Source organism: Carassius gibelio, chromosome A17 (assembly GCF_023724105.1).
Source record: "Carassius gibelio isolate Cgi1373 ecotype wild population from Czech Republic chromosome A17, carGib1.2-hapl.c, whole genome shotgun sequence".
In the NCBI taxonomy this organism is placed as follows: Eukaryota; Metazoa; Chordata; class Actinopteri; order Cypriniformes; family Cyprinidae; genus Carassius; species Carassius gibelio.
Genome location: NC_068387.1, coordinates 22,060,620 through 22,081,793, shown reverse-complemented (window position 1 = coordinate 22,081,793; position 21,174 = coordinate 22,060,620). Strand labels below are relative to the sequence as shown.

At 36.3% G+C, this 21,174-nt stretch overlaps 1 protein-coding gene across 2 annotated transcripts in view; it reads left to right on the top strand.

The window, feature by feature from the left end:
- LOC127933487 (leucine-rich repeat and fibronectin type-III domain-containing protein 5-like) overlaps window positions 1-21,174 on the top strand; it is a 75,706-nt gene that overhangs the window by 49,842 nt on the left and 4,690 nt on the right. For both annotated transcript variants that reach the window (XM_052530519.1, XM_052530518.1), the window contains one exon: window positions 16,339-17,746. In XM_052530519.1, the coding sequence (XP_052386479.1) occupies window positions 16,359-17,746 (1,388 nt within the window). In that variant the 5' untranslated portion in view covers window positions 16,339-16,358. The remainder of the gene's footprint in view (window positions 1-16,338; window positions 17,747-21,174) is intronic.

The following is a 21,174-nucleotide window of genomic DNA, read 5'->3' as shown; positions in this document are numbered from 1 at the left end:
AATATGGACATGCGACATTTAATAAACTATAGGAGCGCCTCACGCCAGCAGGGCTTATATGCTCAGAGAATGAACACTGCTCTAGTGATACAAAACACACAGGTCTGTTAAAGGGGTCATATGATGTGATTTCAATTTTTCCTTTCTCTTTGGAGTGTTACAAGCTCTTGGTGCATGAAGAAGATCTGGAAAGTTGCAAAGACTAAAGTCTCAAATCCAAAGAGATATTTCTTTATCAAAGTTAAGACTCTGCACGCCCATCTAAAACGGCTCATTTAAACACGCCCCACATGTCTATGTCACTATGTGGAAATATTTGCGTAATGCCACCCAAATGTTCACGCCACGAAAGAAGGCATGGTTTCAGTAACTGCAGTTAGTGTTGAAGCAGCCATGTCAGGGAGATGCTGTGTGTATCTAGAAAACGATGCATTTGAGAGAGGTGGGGCATAGAGGACTTACAGTAATGTACAGTATTGGCGGAAGCAAAAGCAGTTTATTTGGCCTTCCAAAAGTAGATGCATTTTTAAGATTACTTTCAACAGAGCAGGAACGCATTTTATGGACGACTGTTTCGTGAACCTATGAGAGGAGGTAATTCTGACTTTGCTATGACAGTCTGGCGTTTCTGAATCAGTTTAAGTATTTACTATAGACTCTTCAAATGTGGAGTTTTGGGCACCGTATGTGTGTGTGAGAGAAAGAGAGATAGAGAGACACATGGTCACACAGTGGAGTCAGCTGTCTTAACCGACAGTGGCTTGTGTACTGCAAAAACATACAAGCTTCATCACTGTGTCTGTCAAGCGACCCTATTCCCCTTTCGGGCTTGGACTGATCATAAAACTAAAGACATTATCAACTGTCTTTACGATGAAGCTCGCGATTATGGAAAGGGGCGTTACATTTTCTTGAGTGCTTGAGGTGTTCGACCAATCACAATGAACTGGGTCAGTTGGCCAATCAGAGCAGACTGCGCTTGCCAGAAGGAGGCACTTTGATGATGAAAACGATGCGTTTGAGGGGGGGGGGGGGGGGGGCATAGAGGACTTAAAGTAATGTACAGTATTTGAAAAATACATTAAAGCATGTAAACATATTCTGTAACACCAAATACACAAAATAATGATTTTAAAAAAGCATCATATGACCCCTTTTAGAGCAATACTTTTAATATAGACAAACTATTATTAGGCTGGGCTGCTGTAGGTATTTTTTTATGACTGCCATATTCACAAGTATTTTCCATGGAAATTAGGTGCACATTTTTATCATTTGCAAAATGTATGATCAACATGATGGATAAAAGCAGCTAGTTTTTTTTACGCTAAAAATATACTATGGGTGTACTAACAGAACTCTCTTTCTGATGTGCTGATGTGGGATGTGATGTAGGCCAGTTTCAAATCGCATATTTCGTCCCCTTGGAATTATAAGGTTCTATCTGCGTTCTCAGTAGTTTTGAGATATTGAGCTTCAAAGTTTTTGTATTCCATAGACTTCTGTAGATAGAACCTTTTTGTTTTTTCAATACAAAATCCCAAAATGTACAAAACTTAAAATAAAACATCACATAATGTAAATAAAATGTCACAGAATAAGAATATGTGAATAACTCAATTTTGACAAAAATGTCAGATAGAACTTTATAATTCCAAGGGGACGATTTGGCACACTGCCTTTGTCTTGTCCTCACTCAATATAAAGTGCTCCCATACAGCTGAGGTCTTGCCATTTTTGTCTTCTCTTCCAGATGAACTGAATCATGATGTTCACTCATGGGCGATTTATATTCAAGGTCGAACGAAAACCATTTTGTGGGGAATACCAGGTGTTCGAGAAAAAATAAATAAGAGTATTAAAGTTTATCATTTGCAAATGTTTGGTCTTACCAGTTTACACATTCAAGCAATTTTAACTTGCACACTGTTGTCTGTGTGCTCAGCCGCTGCCGAACACACCCGAAGTGTGCACACGCAGAGAGAGAGACACCCATTCCTCTTTCACATACACACAAAGTTATGTTAAAATACACGTTTTGGCAAATATTCTAGTAAACTCAGTTATGTCTTAAGTGAAGGTAAACAGCTGAGAAAGAAACCGAATGTGTTTAAGTATTAGGTCCATGCATTTGGTTTTAAAGAGACAGCAACCAATAAAACCTGTTTCTTTCTGCTAATCATATTACACTACAGCTCTAATAAAGATGAATCTGTATTTAACTTATGCAGTGAGCACTATTGTTTTATTTTACTCTTGATTATTGCATCTCTGCACCCGGATGATACTGTTACTGACTTAATTTGTAACTGTGTTTTGTTTTATTCATCTATGCTTGTAAATTGTAAAAGATATACCGTATGCACACCTGTGACTGCACATCAGTCAAATACGATAGAGATGAGCCAAGTTGGTATGTTGCTCAGCAACCATAAATGTCCTATAGTTAGGCTAATGAATTACTTAATTATTTGACAGGAATTTAAAATTAGGAACAGTATTTCTCATTTGTGAGTCATTGGTGAGCTGTTTTATATATTTAGCCTTTCATTTACTTATTATATTAGAAAATTATGATTTTAAAGAATGTGTTGTGATAGTTATTTTTAACAGAATAATTAAATCATGGAACATTAGTGTTATCATGTTGCTGTGGCCATCATTATATAGCAGGATTTTCTGAAAATTAAGGGTAATATGGTAAAACCACTTCAGAAGAGTTTTTTTTTTTTTTTCCACAGGTCTCTGACAGACTAGTGTCAGAGTGTTTCTCATCATACTGTCTGATGGTATTGACACCTACTTATAATAAACAGCTAGAGTGGCATTAAAATGTTCAGTGGGCCTAGCTGCATCTGATCATGCTAAGACGCCAGGGACTGCACGGAGACCAAAAGAGAAATGAGATTCCCCTGATAGGATCTGTCCTGTGTCACAAGCTTTATTAAAATTCATCCCATCGTATGCAACGCCAAATTCATTTTCTCATCCAATTAAGTGACCTGCGTGCCAGCTCTCTTGCTGTCAAGCTGTTGTTCCCATCTCCGACACGCACACACAGTCACAGTCTTTTCCTACTCAGGGTTTGATCAGTGCTGAACAATAGGTTATCTTACAGAGCACAGATTTATCATGATTGCTGCACTCTGCTCCTCTAAAGCGTAACTCCAGAAAATTGGGGAACGTTGGCAGAGCAGGAAAAGGTGTAAAATATAGCTTTATTTTGTAATATTTTAGGGGGTGATGTGCTAAATCACTCAGACAAACTTATGGTTGTTGACTTATAGTATTTATGATTGTCTCTCATAAAATGTAACGTTATGTGGATATTGTAGCTCCGAACATTTGGTTTTGAGAAAATGTAATGAAAAAAAGGGAAGACAACATTGTTTAACTTTTTAATAGCTATATACTTCGTTCCAGTTTGCAAATTAATGAAAAATGTATTTCATTACAATTCTGTTGGAGTCCATTTCTGCCTTACAATTCGGAGTTCATATCTCTCAGTTTAGTCTTTGTTTCTCAAAATTATGAGTAAAAGGGCCAAAATTGCTATATAAACAGAATTGTGAGATACAAACTCTCTCTCTCTCTCTCTCTCTCTCTCTCTCTCTCTCTCTCTCTCTCTCACACACACACACACACACACACACACATAAAGAACTTGGAATTAGATTACTGAGGTCTTTTTTCTCAGTAGAAAACTCTGACAACAGGAGACTCCAAATTCTTAATGTAATCTTATTGTCATCTACAGTAGAAGAAACTGTTGAGAAAACAAAGAAAATTATTATGATTTCATTTTTTCTATTCTATGTGATTATTGATATATATCCTTCATAATACAGAGAGATTATGTTGTAGCAGATGTTAGCAAAGCATTTATTTGATGTCTAGAAGAAATACCGGAGATATTTGAAAGATCTCATTTGTGGGGGTTTTTGTTTTGTTTTTCTCCTGTGGGGGAGGATGCAAAAAGTTAGGAAAGGCTAGAAAATGAGTTGAGGAGAAAAGGCTAAACAGAAGGAAATGATAGAAAAGGACGTAGTGAATGCAGTAAGGAGCGATGTTTAGTATGGATTCTGTCTTGTGTTTCTGTGCATGTGTGTCAGTGGGAGTGATGCTGAGGCCGGTCATTGCTCCAGGCAACTACTGTGGAAGTGTTGATGTTTCTTTTTTCCCTTTCTGTATTTCAATTCATCTCGCTTAGTCTGTACCCTTCTCTCTTGTATGGAGATTTTAGCACTGTTTTGCCATTAGGTGTTGATTAATCTTGAATAAGCAGCCTGAAAAATGCTGCTGCCATCATTTAACGTGAGGAAAAAATGCAGCTCAATTTCTCTTCCTGTTGAAGTCTGGATCTACATCCTCTAAAACAAGTCAGCCTCCCTCCCAGCCGTTGGAGAAAAAGCCTCCACATTTTTCTTCAAAAACATCTTTAGGCTGACATCTGCAGTGCATCACTGTTCGTAGTGCAAATGGGCCAGAAATGGGATTTCACATTGTGCCCCCATTTTGGTTAGTGGTGTTGTAAATACAGTAAATATCCAAATGGCTCAGATTTTTTTTTAAGATTATCATCTTGTGCAAACTTAGATGAACCTGTAAATAGCTAGAATTTATCCTTGCAAAATTGGAGGTAAGCATGCCCATCTTTTATGACATAAACGGAAGTGGGAGAATGTGTATGTTTGACCAGTAAAGATCTGTCTTGGATTGTCCTCTTGGATCAAACATAGACAATGTTTCTTTTACATAATCTCATTTTATATAAACAAGTTTGAAAAAAATTAAATGAAGAAGATTTACAGTGTTAGTTCACTTAAAATTGAAAACCCCTCAAGTTGTTCCAAACCAGAATGAATTTCCAACCTACTGGTCCCTACTGATTTCTATAGTATATATATATATATATATATATATATATATATATATATATATATATATACATATATATATATATATATATATATATATATGTTAGGGCTGTCAAAAATAGCGCGTTAACGACGTTAATTAGTTGTTTGTCATTAATTACGCATGCGCAGTGTGACAAATTATTCAGGTCAGGAAAGTCTCGTCGATCTCTGAATTCTCAAGATAGTAAAAAACAGCGGCGAGCGACGCGACGAAAACACCGAAGATGCTTAAGGTTTTACCCCAGTTACTCTCAAATACATTCATGCCAAGCTCAATAAACAGAGACGACTTTGGAAGTTTCCTGTGTTTCACATTGCGCATGCGCAGAACGCCTCCATGCAATGCAGCGAAAATTACAGCGGTTTGAAAAGCATATGCATTTTTACTTGGTTTTACTGGCACTTGAAGCCTTCAGAACGTGAAAATATCGATCCTAAAGTATTGTGGCAGAGCAAATGAACACCTCCCAAAAACAAGAGTGCCCAGAGTGCAGAGGGTGCATGTTTATGTTTCTGAGTTCATTCTTTCGAGTTTCTCTATGCATAATTTCATAGATATGTGGCTATATTTAACCAATGGTTCAGCTAAAACTACTCTGTAGTTAAAGGGCATGGTTTGATATAGTGCTCAGGTAAATTTGATTAAGTAAATGTTAAACTTTTGAAATTTGGAAAAAAAGAACCACATATTGATGAATCAATACATGAAAATTATGTATCTGTGTCCTGTTATTTATCTTTTGGTATGCATTTCAGAAAAAAAATGGTTAGGATTCAGATGTAATTGCAAATAGTGATTAATCCTGATTAATCCACTGAAAATTCTGATTAATTTGATTAAAAATTTAATCATTTGACAGCCCTAATATATATATATATATTGAAATTATTTTGTAAAACTGTTGTCATCCATTGGCCCATCCATACTTCATTCATTCATTATGAATGAAGTATGTATGTTATACCTTTGAATGAAGTATGGATGTTATACCTTTACGCAGATATAAAAAACCTACTTAATTGGAACAAAAGATGATCGTACATGCCGCTACATTTTGTTAGAATACACAGCTACTTATGAATGGCTGTCAGTGGAGAAGCATGCTTCTTGAGTGCAATTATGTCATCTACCAGCAGGGATTTACTTACATTTTACATTTACATCTCTCTCTTTCTCTCTCTCTCTCTCTCTCTCTCTCTCTCTCTCTCTCTCTCTCTCTCTCTCTCTCTAATTATCCTGCTCTGCATCTCTGCTGTGTTGACATGTCTTTAATATTTATGATAATATTTTCAGAGGAAAACATTTCCTTTTAGGGCTTTTAAAAATTAATGTGTGTAAAATATGACCAGTGTGAATTATGGAGCAGTTTTCATGTTTTTATACCATATGAATGATGCATGATAATCATGGTATTCTGTATCATGTCTTTCTCATTCTCGCAGTCTCTCTCAGGTCAACACATAGTTGTTACATATACAATACCAGGGCTCCAGAAAAAATAAATTAATAAATAATAATAACTTAAGGAGCCTTTGGCTTCTATAGAAACAGAAAATAGACCAAATTATTATTTTTTAATGGCCACAGAATGAACATGTTTCATTTATAAATGTATTTTTTTAAACAGCTTAACATTTCAGTCATACTATCATGTGTCTTTTCCAACTTGAGAACTATATATAGTCCCAAAGAATTGTTTATTACACAGAATATGTGCCTATTTTATGGACCATAACTATGTCAGCATCACTTGGCCATTGAGTGTAGTTTGGTCTCCTCCTCAATGCAAACTATAAATGAGGGATGCACTGAAATGAAAATTCTTGGCCGAAGCTGAACAAAATGAAACACATAGGCAGAAGGTCGAATACCGAACAATGTTTTTCATGTTTTCCCTAATGTAAGCCTATTTTACCATTTCTTTCAGCACTACATAAATCATGTCTGAATTAAGACAAACGTCAGAATTTTTAAGTGCCCGTATTATGGATTTTTGAAAATTACCTTTCATGCAGTGTGTAACAGAGCTAGCTCTAAGTTAATGAAAACACCCCGCAAAATTTAAAATCTGAAAGTGCACTGTGTATAAAGTTATTGTCTCTCAAAAGAAAGAGTTGACTCTGAATCCCTAAAGTCATCATGAAACAGTATATTGTCCACCCACTTGTTGAGCGCACAGACACGTGAAATCTTGCCCTGCCTCTCAGTGTTCATACTATCCATCCTAAATAGCATGTGAGATTAGAATAAATGTGCCCCAAAGAACAGTATCTTGAAAAGAGTATGCCAAAAGCTCTTGGATGGTCTACTATTTCAGGTCAATTTTTGAAATGTGGGTCTATGCACACTCTAATGGCTAAAAATGCCCACAATCCATTGCACTTTGGTGAAGGATTTGGTCCAGAACTACGAACACGAATAAAGCGCGTTTGAGAAGCTACAAACATGGTGGATGTGCGTGAATGACGGTTAGGTAGAGAGGTTTACAAAAGGGGTTTGAGTTAGCCTACTAATCAACATTTAACCTTGTACAAATGTTTATTTATTTATTGTTATCCATGTTATATTTCATCTGCTACAGCTATGCGAACTTTTATAAACATTCATCTGGTCATTAACTTTTATTATGCAGAAAAAATGAGCAGAGTTCTCTGCATGAAATACTTGCGACTGGCAGATCAACAAGCTACTTCTTTTCTCTCCAGTATGGTAGGAAGTTAAATGAAATGAAATGTGGAGGAAGTTAACTGTGACAAGATGATTGACAAGTCAGTCTACAGTGACAGGATGTATATAACAGGTGCGACAGAGCGGTCCTTCAAAGACGCAGTTGTGTGACGTTATAGTGTGTTTCAAAGCTTGCCTATTCTTTTACTACACACTCAAAAGTGTGTACATTTTCTTCACCAAAAGAGTACAATGAGCACAATGAGACACAGGGTTGGTCTGAAAATGCAAATTAATTATTTGCCACTAGGTGCCACTTTTGGAGCTGTAAAAATAACAGTTTCCCCGGTAATGCTTTAAACAAAGCAGCACTGCACTCACAAACACTGCTTTATCAGGCATTAGAGGCATGATGTAATGGACATCGACCAATCAGACCAATCACTGCAGATTAGCATCACAACAGGAGGGGTTTGAAAAAATTAATAGTTGAGCGAATTGTTTGAGAGTCGTTAAGCAAGTAAGGTAAAAATAAGTGCATATTATAAGATAATGGACGTGTTTTTTTGACCTTGCATGCATGTCAACCTGTTGTTGGGGACTCCCAAAACCAAAATATGAACCTTTAATAATCCATAATAAGGGCACATTAAGATAAAAAGTAACAATTACCTTTTTTTTTTATTTTAGTATTTTTTTCCCCACAACAATACATTAAAATACTGTAATAAGAAATACCACTTTGCAAAGTCAAGCAGCTTTTTTATACGGCTAATAATAATTAAAAGCAACTCACACTGGAAGCTTTGCACATTACAAGTTACAAATGGATTAAATACATTTTGTTCATTAGTATCGCTGACTACATAATCATAAAATTATAATATATAAATAAATTATAAAGTCATGAATATAAACATTTCTATCAGATTTCATGTTCAATATGAATGATTGCAATTAGCTATTTAACATACAGGAATTGTAATTATTATTATTATTATTAATCATATCTAAACATTATTTGTAAAGTTTGCAATCTCATGACTGAGGTGGATTCACACCCCTGCATGAACCACAGAGGAGCTGTGGGGCGTATGTGTTATGGTTAAACCGAACGCCTCACTTCATTAAGAGCTGTGGTGGGGTGGAACATCCTTACTCTCTTAGACATGCTTGATTAGCGTTTGTTTGTCTTGGGGCTGCCCTTTCCAGTGAAGTACATGGCAATTGCTTCCTGTCAAAGTGACTGACATCACTCTTCAGCTTCCTCATTACGGTAGCTATCATTCTGCTTTTCATAAGTGTTTGCTGTGCATACATCATCTATGTGATATTCAGTGTGGTCACTTGTCATTTAGAATAATGCAAAGTGGCTTTTGTTTGGTATGCTTAAAAAGACTAAAGAGGGTTTTAGTAGGATGAGTGATATTTGTACATCACTATGTGTTTGGATCAGAAGCTTGCATTTTAGGAGGGATTGCTGATGTTGTTTCATTAGATTGAAGATTATGTAAGACTGTATGTATGCCGGATCCCATGCATGGTTTATTTAACCAAACAAATGCAGATTAATACATTAATCTTCAGATAATGTTCAACCTTACAATATGTATATTCTTAGAATTATATATTGCTAGCTCTATTTTTCATGTTAAATTCTTGTACATAATAGACATTTAATTTGCATTTAGATTTTTGTGTAAACATGTCTTAACATTAGGCAGTCTGATAGAATGAGTCAAGAAAGACATGCATCACATCTGATATTACCACTGATTCATCCATTACACTGGTGCATTGTGGGATGCAGTATTCCACACAGTTGCAAATGTAATGGATCGCCTGGGTATTCTATGCATACAGAATGTGTGTACTGTGCACAGTATGCATATTACAGGAATATGCAGCATTGGTAGTATTATGTTTATAAGCCTGAAATCAATTATAAAATAAAAGTAATCCGTCTATTCCAGATACGGCACAATGACTCCAAAATCACATAATAACTCAGTGGGCACTTCCTTTGAGTCAGTAATTGGTTTGTGACCGTTAAAAGGTATGATTTATAAGAATGTTTTAAGTATGAATGTAATCCGGATGTACTACAACTTTCATAGTGTTCATTGTGTCAGTCTGCTACTACACATAGAAGAGTCAGTTGTGTCACTTCACTGCCATTCACAAGTCCTCTTCTGTGGCCTCATAGAATAGTAAAGTGCCCATCACATGCACACTTTAATATCTGACTGGAAAGAGTAGGTAGTCCAGGTGCTTTTCACCTACTCTTTTATGAAGAGTCCCAAATGACGCACTATACAGTATGCACTTATACACTATATACTATGTTTATATACTATGTATAACTATATGTAAGATTATTTTTTCATTCAACATCGGAGTCTGATACCCCCTCCGCGTTGCATCGCAATTAAAGCAGTGACAGTTGAGTGCATGAAGAGTCCAAAATTCCACACTTTTTTCTTTTGCTAGCAAAGTGCCTCATCTAGGAACTTTTAACTTGCTGGAATTTTCAATGTGAACACACTACTCACACTGTTTATACTACAAAACGCATATAGAACAGTGCATAAGTACCTGAATCGGGATGCACCTTGTGAATTCAAACATATTACTATTTTCACATACTGTTTCTCACCTATTATTTAGTAGGGATGCTACGATACCATTTTTTAAGGACCGATCTGATCCTGAAAATTCTGAGTATCTGCCAATACTGATCCATTACGATAATGGCACAATTTTTTTTAAAACAATGTAGAATTTCTATATTAATCTGTGTTGACCTGAGCACCACTCTTTTGTGTGTTAAACACAATGTACTACATATAAATAAGTTCATTTTAATGAAAAATAACAAATGAAAATATATAACAAAATCTATTACAAAAAATACTATTATAAACTAGGTTAGTGGATAATTCAGAAGCAAAATATACTCTAGAGTCAAATAAACAAAACACGGGTGCACATTAATTGTATAAAATCTAGTGAAATATTTTATTTACAAATAAAAGTGAATAAGTCTAAAATCTGGTCAAATGTTACACATTGCTCTTCGTATTGTTGTAAAATACATTCATGAAAAAACAAGTATGTTTCTACCTTTATTATGTATGAGCTTTTGGATACAAAATAGTGTCTGTAAATACTGCTAAGAACCCTCCTCATAGACATTTACTGATTCAACAGTTTTATATGTGAGGTGAATAAGTTATTTAAAAAAGTTAGTTTATTTGGGTCATCCAAAAAGAGGGATTGGACAAATGTGCTTGGTAAATTATGAAAAAAGTTTTTAAATGGAAACTATTTCAGGTGAAAGTTGTGAAGCACTCGTCAGAACGTATAAAATTAAAATGCTAAAGAAATGAATTCAAACTGGATTGGAAGAAGAACAAAGTATTAATGTTTTTGTTGTTGTTGTTATTGTTGTTTTTAGGCTGGTAGTGTTTTGTTTTCTGAATATTTTTATCACTTAGATGCCCTTAATGAAGCATGTTATGTGCAGAATAATTAGGCCTATTATTCAGCAGTTTGTCTCTATTTAAGTGTGTAAAACAAATTTAGTATTCACAAGTAATAAAGAAATGTGATGTTATGTGTTATAAGCTTGGATCATAAATGAACACATTTTAGCTAGTCGTTGATGCTCTTTACGAATATTTGTCACAACTTAACATGTTTAATCAATGTCCATGATAAAGTTTAGATAATTTGGTTACCTTCCAAATACCTTCCAAAAAGTACCTTCCCAAGCTGCTTTAGATTCCCATACAATCTGTGATACTCTAGGTTAGGTTTTAAGACCATATAAGAAAAAAATATTCTTAAATATAAGAAAGAGACTGTGTCCTATTATTTCATAAAGCCGTAGAAAAAGTAGAAAAAGACACTGATCCTTGCATAACCATGTGGCTTGAACACATGATTCAGTTCATCTTGAGGCAAAACATAACATACATCTGCTGAGGCCTCTTCTGCTTTACTGCACTGGTGAAGAGTCAGGGCTCATGAATCAGATCAACTGGCATGAATCACACTCCACATACTATTCCCTGTTGTTCTTATGCACAACACATCAGTCTCCATTAAAGGATCATATTTCTCTGTCTCTCTCACTCTTTTCTTTTTCCTTCCCTTTCTCTCTTGCTTACTCAAATCTCGCTGCTCCGGTCTGTCCACAGAGTGGAATGAAAATCAATAGTGAAGACTTGCAGTGTGGGAAAGAACATGATCTTTGGATTTGCTGTGTGACTGGGTGGCAGCATCAGTTTTGTGGGACTCTTGCGAGTTTCCTTCGTGCTGAAGATAGTTTCACTGGATGATTCTTTCACATGAGATGGAGTATTTTATCTCGTCCAGCCATGTTCGAGAATCATCTTTCCATCAAATTTTTCACTCAAAGGAATGCCGAACATAAACTCACCCTCATGTTGTTTCAAACCTGCATGATTGTCTTTCTTCCAAGAAGCACAAAAGATGACGTTAGACGTGATATTGACACAAGACTAAAAACTACTAAACAATGATTTTGTAAGCTGAAATAAAATGAAAATATTGATTAAAAACTTTTAAATGTTAGAAATGTTCCTTGGCAACTCAAAAAGGTGAAGTACTAAAATTGCACAGACTAAATAATGTCTGAAATAAATAAATTAAAGCTAAATATATTAAATGTATATTAAATTTACAAATTCATATTTACTAAAACAATGGTTAAACTAATATTAAAACGAAAACTGAAAAATGGAAATCTATATATATACATACATACATACATATATATATATATATATATATATATATATATATATATATATATATATATATATATATATATATATATATATATACATTAATAAGTACCGTAATAGTAAATTATGTTATAGTATAATAATATAGAAATAATCGTAGCACTTTCTTTTTAGTAACCCTGTTCATGATTATTAGTAGTAACTGTAGTCCTGTTCCTCATATAGCTACATACTATGTTATTAAAGTAATTACAATGTACTGAACCTATCCCTAAACCTAACCCTACCCCATGTAGTTAGTCCTTGTAGTTACCAGAACTTTCTCTGATGTCTTGATTTTGATGGAAGGGAAGATTTACAAAGATTTCATGTGACTTTGAATGTAGCACGAGCCGTATGGACGTCTTTTACTGTAAATGTATTGTTCTTTTTGTCAGTTCTGTGCTGTAACGGCCCCTCATCACTATTCACTTTTCATTGTATGGAATGTCATGAGGATACATAAACGATAAATAATTGTCATATTTGAGATATACTATCCTATTAAGAATGTCACCACCAAGAAGATGACATAATCAATCAATGATCATGCTTCTTCAAGTATTTACAGCTCTATTGCTCAGACAGTCTCCTCATGATTTTATAGTCTGATGTCAGCTTCTCTTACCATTTAATGATGGCTGTTTGTAATGTAGAGTTTTTAGACCCCGTATTGAATCATTACATACTCAACTCAGGATAATTATATAATTAAATATAAAACAGTTGCCCCATGTGTCAGGGTCTTGTAAAACCATTCCCTGTTCACACACACATTCATTATGAAACAGCTCTTCTGCACACCCACCCAGTTCTACCGGAGAGTGAAGGACTCCACAGTAGGAAAGAATGAGTCACACCTTTGAGAGAAGTGTGAGAAAGTAAGACAAGGAAGATGTCCTTGAAATCGAAGTTGAAAAGAGCATATTGGGTTTTGAATTAATTCATGTAGTTCTTAATTTAACACTAATAAACTGAAGTGTTCCTATATGAATAGTTCCTCTAGTATGCATTGCGTTTGTTAGTCATGTGTTTTGCGTGTAATAAACCCACACTCTTTTAGAGACTTAACTGATATATTTTGAGCAGTGCTGCCATGAGCACTTGTTATAAGCTACTTTGGTCCTGTATTTTTACAGTTGCTTATAAATATGGGCAAGTGGTTGCATTTTTGGGCTTATTTCCAGTCTTGTATTTAGCTAGTGATTTGCTGCCATATCACAGTAAAGTACCACTAATCATAGGTGTCAAATCTCCCCACCTGCTGTTCAAACCCTACTTTATAGCATCAATTTTATCATCATTGAATATATATATAATTGTTTCAGGTTAATTTTCAGGAATATATGGCCTCTTGGCCCATAGTTCCATAAGATGGCATGGCAGATACGTTTTTCTTCATTCCAGGGTGCATATATATATATATATATATATATATATATATATATATATATATATATATTCAATGCCAATCTCCATGCATACTCAGAATCACAAACACTTGAAACATCAATACAAGGAGCAGTCATACAAGAAATGCTTCTCATCTTCTTTGTTTCATCTGTTTTTAATGAACTAATGGGAAGCACATCAGTCGACAAAAGTTGTAAGTAATTGTGCTATATAAATAAATTGTCATTGTCTTTCACAGAAATATTTGATGTTAACAATATTTATGGATTCTCCACTGTTTTATTACTCCATCTGCCTGTTTCTTTAGCTAAATGATGACCTGATAATAAATAAACACAATGTTGCTCTCTTGTACTAACAAAATGTGTAAGATTGTAAAGATTCTTATTATTTTATATAACTGATGTATACCATGCCTTGTGTGCTTTTTCTGTCAATTGTTGGTTAAAAATAGCTGTGAATGTTCTTGTGTCACCTACACTTTAAGCCTCCAAAGCAATAGAAAACACATACAAATAAAGCAAAGCTCTAATCCGAGTAACCCATGTTTATCTACCCACGATGATTAGACATAGATACTAATTTTATCCAATGATACATCTTTTTATATAAGAAGTGGACAGTGCAAATCTACCCAAATCACCCAAAACTGCTACATTGCTCACTTGCAGCTAATTTTATGATTATTAACAAACCTTGCTAAAAGTCAACCTGTCCTCCAACCAATACGCTCGTATAGGTCGTTTGTCCAAATCCCTGAAATACGACCCATCAGAGCGTATCCTACAGTTGCGCCCCTATAGGCAAAAGGTCATTTCCATATTAATGTTTTGTTTTGTTTTCTTTTATTTGCACTCTGGTTTGCGTTTCGGGTAGCTCAGTTGGTAGATTATTGTGTTATGCCTTGAAATGTAATCATGCTATCATGGGTTCGATCCCAGGGAACGGACGTGCACGAAAATGTATATGCTCAATAAAACATAATTTAGCATGATTTCTGTGAGGGTTAGGTTTAGGGATGGTCATTCGAACGAATAAGCAACCTAGTAAAATATGTAGGAAATACTGTGAGATCGGTGTAAAAAGCCCACACATTGCATTTAAATAAACGTGCGTTTTGATTGGTAATGACGTGATACGTCATTTCATGACGACAGACGCAACGCGATACTGTCATTATTTTTACGCCCGCTAGAGGGCGCTTAACTTTAAAACGTAAATATAGGTCGTAATAAGGTGCTTGCACAAATGACTTATATGGTGGTTTTTTTGATGGAGGACAGGCTCAATCTGCTCACCAGTGAAATACCATTTTTCATTCTTGTTTAAAAAACCCACCCTTCTAAAAAACACAACTTTTGTTTTGCACAATTTCACTCTTATACCATAAAGAATACAGAATTTTTCCAGCTGTTCAATCTGTTTCTGTAACCTTCCAATGGTACAACCAAAATATTATGTTAGAAAATTGGTTACACATGATTTAAGTTTAGAATACAGTACATGGATCTGAATACACTAAAAACCTTTCCACCAATGCCATTCCTAATGAGAGTGAAGTGCAAATGACTATTCTAGACTTTTTCAATAAAGCTTTAGAAAAATATGTAAATATACAATGCATCCTACCTTTTCACTTGATAATATATTTCTGAACAGCTGACTGTAAGGTAAAAATATATATTGTGGAATAACCTGACATATACCTTGCCTGTTCTTCATAAAACCTATGATTTACTTATACATTAGATGCTAACCCTCTGTTCAAAACCTTTGTACAGAATTTATTTGAATCATTTTATCAACATTATTGTCGATCACAAACTTCTCAAGACAGGCACGTCATCAGCTTGAGATCAGTTTTATGAGATCGGCCTTTTCAGAGAATTCTAAAGTGATTATAGGCCGATTGTGAACAGTAGCCAAATCAGTCGGAGAACCCCTAATATATATATATATATATATATATATATATATATATATATATATATATATATATATATATATATATATATATATATATATATATATATATATATATATATGTATATATATATTAGGGGTTCTCCAACTGATTGGATACTGTTCACAATATATATATATATATATATATATATATATATATATATATATATATATATATATATATATATATATATATATCTTTAGTGAGTAATTTATTTTGGACATTTTATTTGGCTTATTTTCTTTTGAGATCTAGCAGCACCGATTTTGAGCCTGAGAATGTTACTGCTGTGTTACAAAACTGCTGATTTCTTACATCTGACATGGGGTTTTGTTTGTGCAAGATGAACTGTTTATCACAATTCCTGAAATGACTGGGGGATAACCAATGACCTGCTGTTATCAGATGCATTCTGGCTGTGCCAACCACTGGTGCATGATAAACATTTACAATTGCAATTATGCTCTAACTAAAAAAGGCCTGATTTGCTTAGAATTGTACTTCAAAGGCACAGTAGTATATTAATCAAACCCTTTGTCTTTTCCACCCTCTTTTTCCTAGGTGTAAAAACCTGATTTACAATGGAAAAACTGCTTGTCTGCTTGTTGGTTATCGGAATGGCAGTGAAGGCTCAGATCTGTCCAAAGCGCTGCGTCTGTCAAGTTCTGTCCCCCAACCTTGCAACACTCTGTGCCAAAAAAGGGCTGCTCTTTGTTCCGCCCAACATCGACAGGCACACCGTGGAGCTCCGGCTTGCTGATAACTTTGTCACCAGTGTAAAACGGAAAGACTTGGCCAACATGACCAAGCTGCAGGATCTTACTTTGTCAAGGAATACAATAAGCTTCATCACTCCACATGCGTTCGCGGACTTGGAGAACCTACGAGCCTTGCATCTAGACCATAACCGATTGACACGAATAGCCAATGATACCTTCAGTGGCATGTCTAAGCTACATCACCTGATTTTGAACAACAACCAACTGACCCTCATCCACATGGGAGCCTTTAATGACCTACTAGCACTCGAAGAACTGGATTTATCCTACAATAACCTGGAGACCATCCCCTGGGAGGCCATTCAAAAGATGACCAGCCTACACACACTTAGTCTGGACCACAACATGATCGAATACATTCCTGAGGGGACTTTTTCCCTCTTACAGAAGCTCAACCGCTTGGACGTGACCTCCAACAAGCTCCAGAAGCTTCCGCCAGACCCACTTTTCCAGCGGGCGCAGGTTCTGGCCACATCTGGTGCAATGAATCCATCCTCTTTCGCTCTGAGCTTTGGAGGAAATCCTTTACACTGCAACTGTGAGCTGCTGTGGCTTCGGCGGCTCAATCGGGAGGATGACTTGGAGACCTGCGCCACACCTTTGCACCTCTCTGGACGCTATTTCTGGTCCATCCCAGAGGAGGAGTTCCTCTGCGAGCCACCCCTCATCACCCGCCACTCTAACGAGATGAGGGTCCTGGAGGGCCAACGGGTAGCATTGAAGTGCAAAGCTAGGGGAGATCCAGAACCTGCCATTCACTGGATATCTCCTGATGGGAAGTTGGTTTCAAACTCGTCACGCACGCTGGTTTACAACAATGGAACTTTGGACATCCTCATAAGCACAGTAAAGGACACAGGCTCTTTTACATGCATCTCCTCGAATCCCGCCGGGGAGGCCCACCAGACTGTGGAGCTGGTCATCATAAAGCTTCCACACATTAGCAACAACACCAATAACATGCAAGAGCCTGACCCGGGCTCCTCTGACATCTCCACTTCGACAAGGGCGGGAGCAAACGGCAGCAACCAAACAGGCGATGCCAAAACCAGCTCCGATAAGAGGGTGGTTATGGTAGAAGCCACTTCATCCACAGCACTCATCAAATTTAACTTCCAGAGGAATATACCTGGAATACGCATGTTTCAGATTCAGTATAATGGAACCTACGATGACTCTCTTGTTTACAGGTGAGCAATACTTTTAACATTTATGCATTTACAATACGCAATACTTTTTACATTTATGCATTTACAAGACACTTAAATGGCATTTACCACCTTCTGTACTCCTTAAGGGTGCATAATAGTACCTTAGAGTAGTAATATGTACTCTTATTGCACTTAATATGCACCCTTTAAGGGTAAATAACAAACAAAGGTGTCAATTTGAGGGTACTGACCCAGTTACTAGCAGTCGTACCCCTAGAGGTGCAACTTTTGAAATTATTTCCTGAGAGTGTACAAAAGAGAATTAAGAGCAATTTGTCAAAGAACCAACAATATTCATAATATATAATGCCAGGTTTATTAGAAAACTAGATTAGGAAGCAAGCTAGTTGTTTAGCCATTTCTTGCAGTGGATTTTGAACAGTTATTGTTATTCATTGTTTTTTGTTGTTGCAGTGTCTATGTTCATTTTGCTCGTTTGGAATTGGTGACTGAAGCCCCACCACCATCATTTAGAGAAAAGTTCATAAGGACAGTTATCTTAACAATGACAACTTATTCCCACTGTGAAACGACCAAGGAGTAAAACTTAGGAAAGAACATCATGTTTATCACGTAAATAATACAGCTCAAACATTTGGGCAAAAGGGCTGATATATCAGTATATGGTTTGAAATGAGTTGTAGATTGTAATTTGTAGATTGAAATTTAAGAAACTGTCTGACAATAGACTCTCAAACCAACCGGCAAGAGGAGAGCAAACGATCTGATTTAAATTAAAAGGCAGTTGAAAAACACGATCAGTCTAGATGCATGATTGAACTGACTTTTGCCCTTTAAGTCAACAGCAAGGTGTTAAGGGGGCCAGCTGAAAAAAAGACCTTGTATTTTGTACATTAGTGCAAAAATCCATCACTAGTTTGTGTTGTTCTAATGGATGGATGAATCAATGCTGTGCTTTATGTCCATGTGAAATGGTCAAATAGAAATCCATTTCTTATGTTCTCTTAAATGAATAATGCTGGTGTTTTTCGCTGTGTTAGTTGTTGCAGCCTGGCTTTTAGACTGTGCAGTGCTTTTGTCTTTTTGTGGTTGTGATTAGTCATATTGTAGCCCAGCTTTTTATTAGCATTATATTTTAAGTTAAATTAAATTAAGTTTTTCATGGTTTATATCAAGAGTGTGAGTTTGGGGCAGGACTGACCAATGACCAACTGACCAGTGGCGGACTAGGCAAATGTTTGGAAGACTTGGGCACCAGAATATTTGATAATATAGTTTTATTTTGTCATTTGTTTTCTATTGCAGCTATTTCTGCTGAAAGACACCGCTTAAACCAGCCTAAGCCTGTCTTTCCTGGTCTGGTTTGATGGTTTAAAGAAGTTATGAGTGCTTGGGAGACTGAACACAGAAAAAAATCCATGAACCTCTTTGATTAGGATTAGCAAGAGTGTCTACCTAGAGTGTATTAAAGTATAAAATTTAATAATCACTATAGTTTATAGTGTTGATAATATTCAGAAACCATTATGTGTGTTAGTCGATCTGCTTTAGTACTCTCAAACAGTATTTCATTTCACGTACACTGTACTCATTAATACATTCTCATAATTGCGTGCTTTGCAGACTCACTTGGGGGAATCAAAAAGAGATTCATTTTTTGGCTTACTTTATCTCAATGGGCTGCTTTAAATGAGCCACAGACAGCTAATTGCAATAACACTGGTCATGAGTGTTCACGTTCAATGAGACAAACTGCAGAAGCAAAGCCATTACCTCATCATTTGTGTACAGAGCACATTGTGTGGGAAGCTCTTTACACAAAAGTTGAAAATGAAGCCCACAAAAAAGACTACTGATATATCTCGACCTATTTTCTACTAGAGAAGCAGCTGGCTGATACCCCATGTTGTTATCAAGTGCTCCCTTCTCAGTTAACACATTTAGCAACAGACCGGTCGCAGTGAAACACGCACTATAATCAGATTTTCGGCACAAAAACAAGGCCAGTTGAATTTGTTTCTGTGATAAAGCTGCAGAAAAGTGCCATGAACTTATAAAAGAGACAAGTTTCTTGCTCATGGGCACAATGATGGCTGATATCTTGATTGTTCGAGTTCCATAACCTTCCGACTATCACTCCTGAGCTTAAAGTCAATATGAAATGTCATTCACATCTTACACAATGTATTTCTGAGTTATACAGAATATTCAATGAGAGATTGATTGGATCTCACAATGTATGTTAAGTAGTCTGGTGTAAGTGTCGAAAAGGAATGCCATTTCACAGGAGAAGCATTTTGATAAAAGGATTTGGGGCCCTATCTTGCACCCAGCGCAATTGACTTTGTACACCGACGCATGTGTCATTCCTATTTTGCACCCGCGCAAAGCGCGCTTTTCCCTCCACAGAAGCACGTCGCTAAACTAGTGAATGAACTTGCGCTCCCTGGGCGGTTCAGCGCAAAAAAGGAGGCGTGTTCCGGCGCAAACAATCCCTGGTGCTATTTTGCTGTTCCATTAAACAATTGCGCCACTGACCAGAAAAAACCTAGTCTAAAGTCAGTGGCGCGTTGCGCGTTGTTCATTCTGCTATTTTAAGGGCGCATGTTTGACCATAATGTATAGCGTGCACAACGCGCATACACTTTGCTCATGTAATCTACACAGATGCAACAGTTATTTTTGCAAATCATAAATTGTTACACTAAAAAATATTAACACATGAGAAGACGGAAATCATTGTGAAATCTTGCTTACAAATTATTCAGGCTAATAGTAGTAATTAAGGATCAGACCTGTTTGCCCGATAGTGGCAAGACATATATGTATATAAGGACATCTGACAAATTTGTTTGTCCGTCAAGAACCAGAAAAAAAAAAATCGATGAAACAATTGTGGCTATTTCCTCCCACACCTGTTTAACCGACGCTATTTTGGGTGGGTTTCTCCCATCCCCATACAACACAACTTGTCTGTCTTTCACTGCTCTTACATGAACATCAGTCTCCTCGGCTGTGAACCGCTCCTGGCGTGCGCCTGGTAAATACGCCATAATAATAGCAATCCATAATGGAACTTGCGCACCTGCTTTTAAAGGGAATGTTGGTTGACGCTCCGATTGGTTTATTTCACCTTACGCCCAAACCACACCTATGAATAATGAAGCTACTTCAGACCAACCCATTTTAGATTTGCGCCGGGCGCAAGAGCCATTTATCCCGCCGGGAAAATAGCAACAGCGCCGAGACCCGCCCACAAAGTTACTTGCGCTTCGCGCTTTGACACTTGCGTTTCAGATCGTTAAAATAGGGCCCTTGGACACTAATAGTAAAAACAGAATTTTTCCTTTATTCAAGTCACATTGAACATTAAAATATTCACTCAGTTACATTTCTAAAGGCAGATAATCATGCTTTTAATCCTTGTAAATTCATTTAGACCTTCA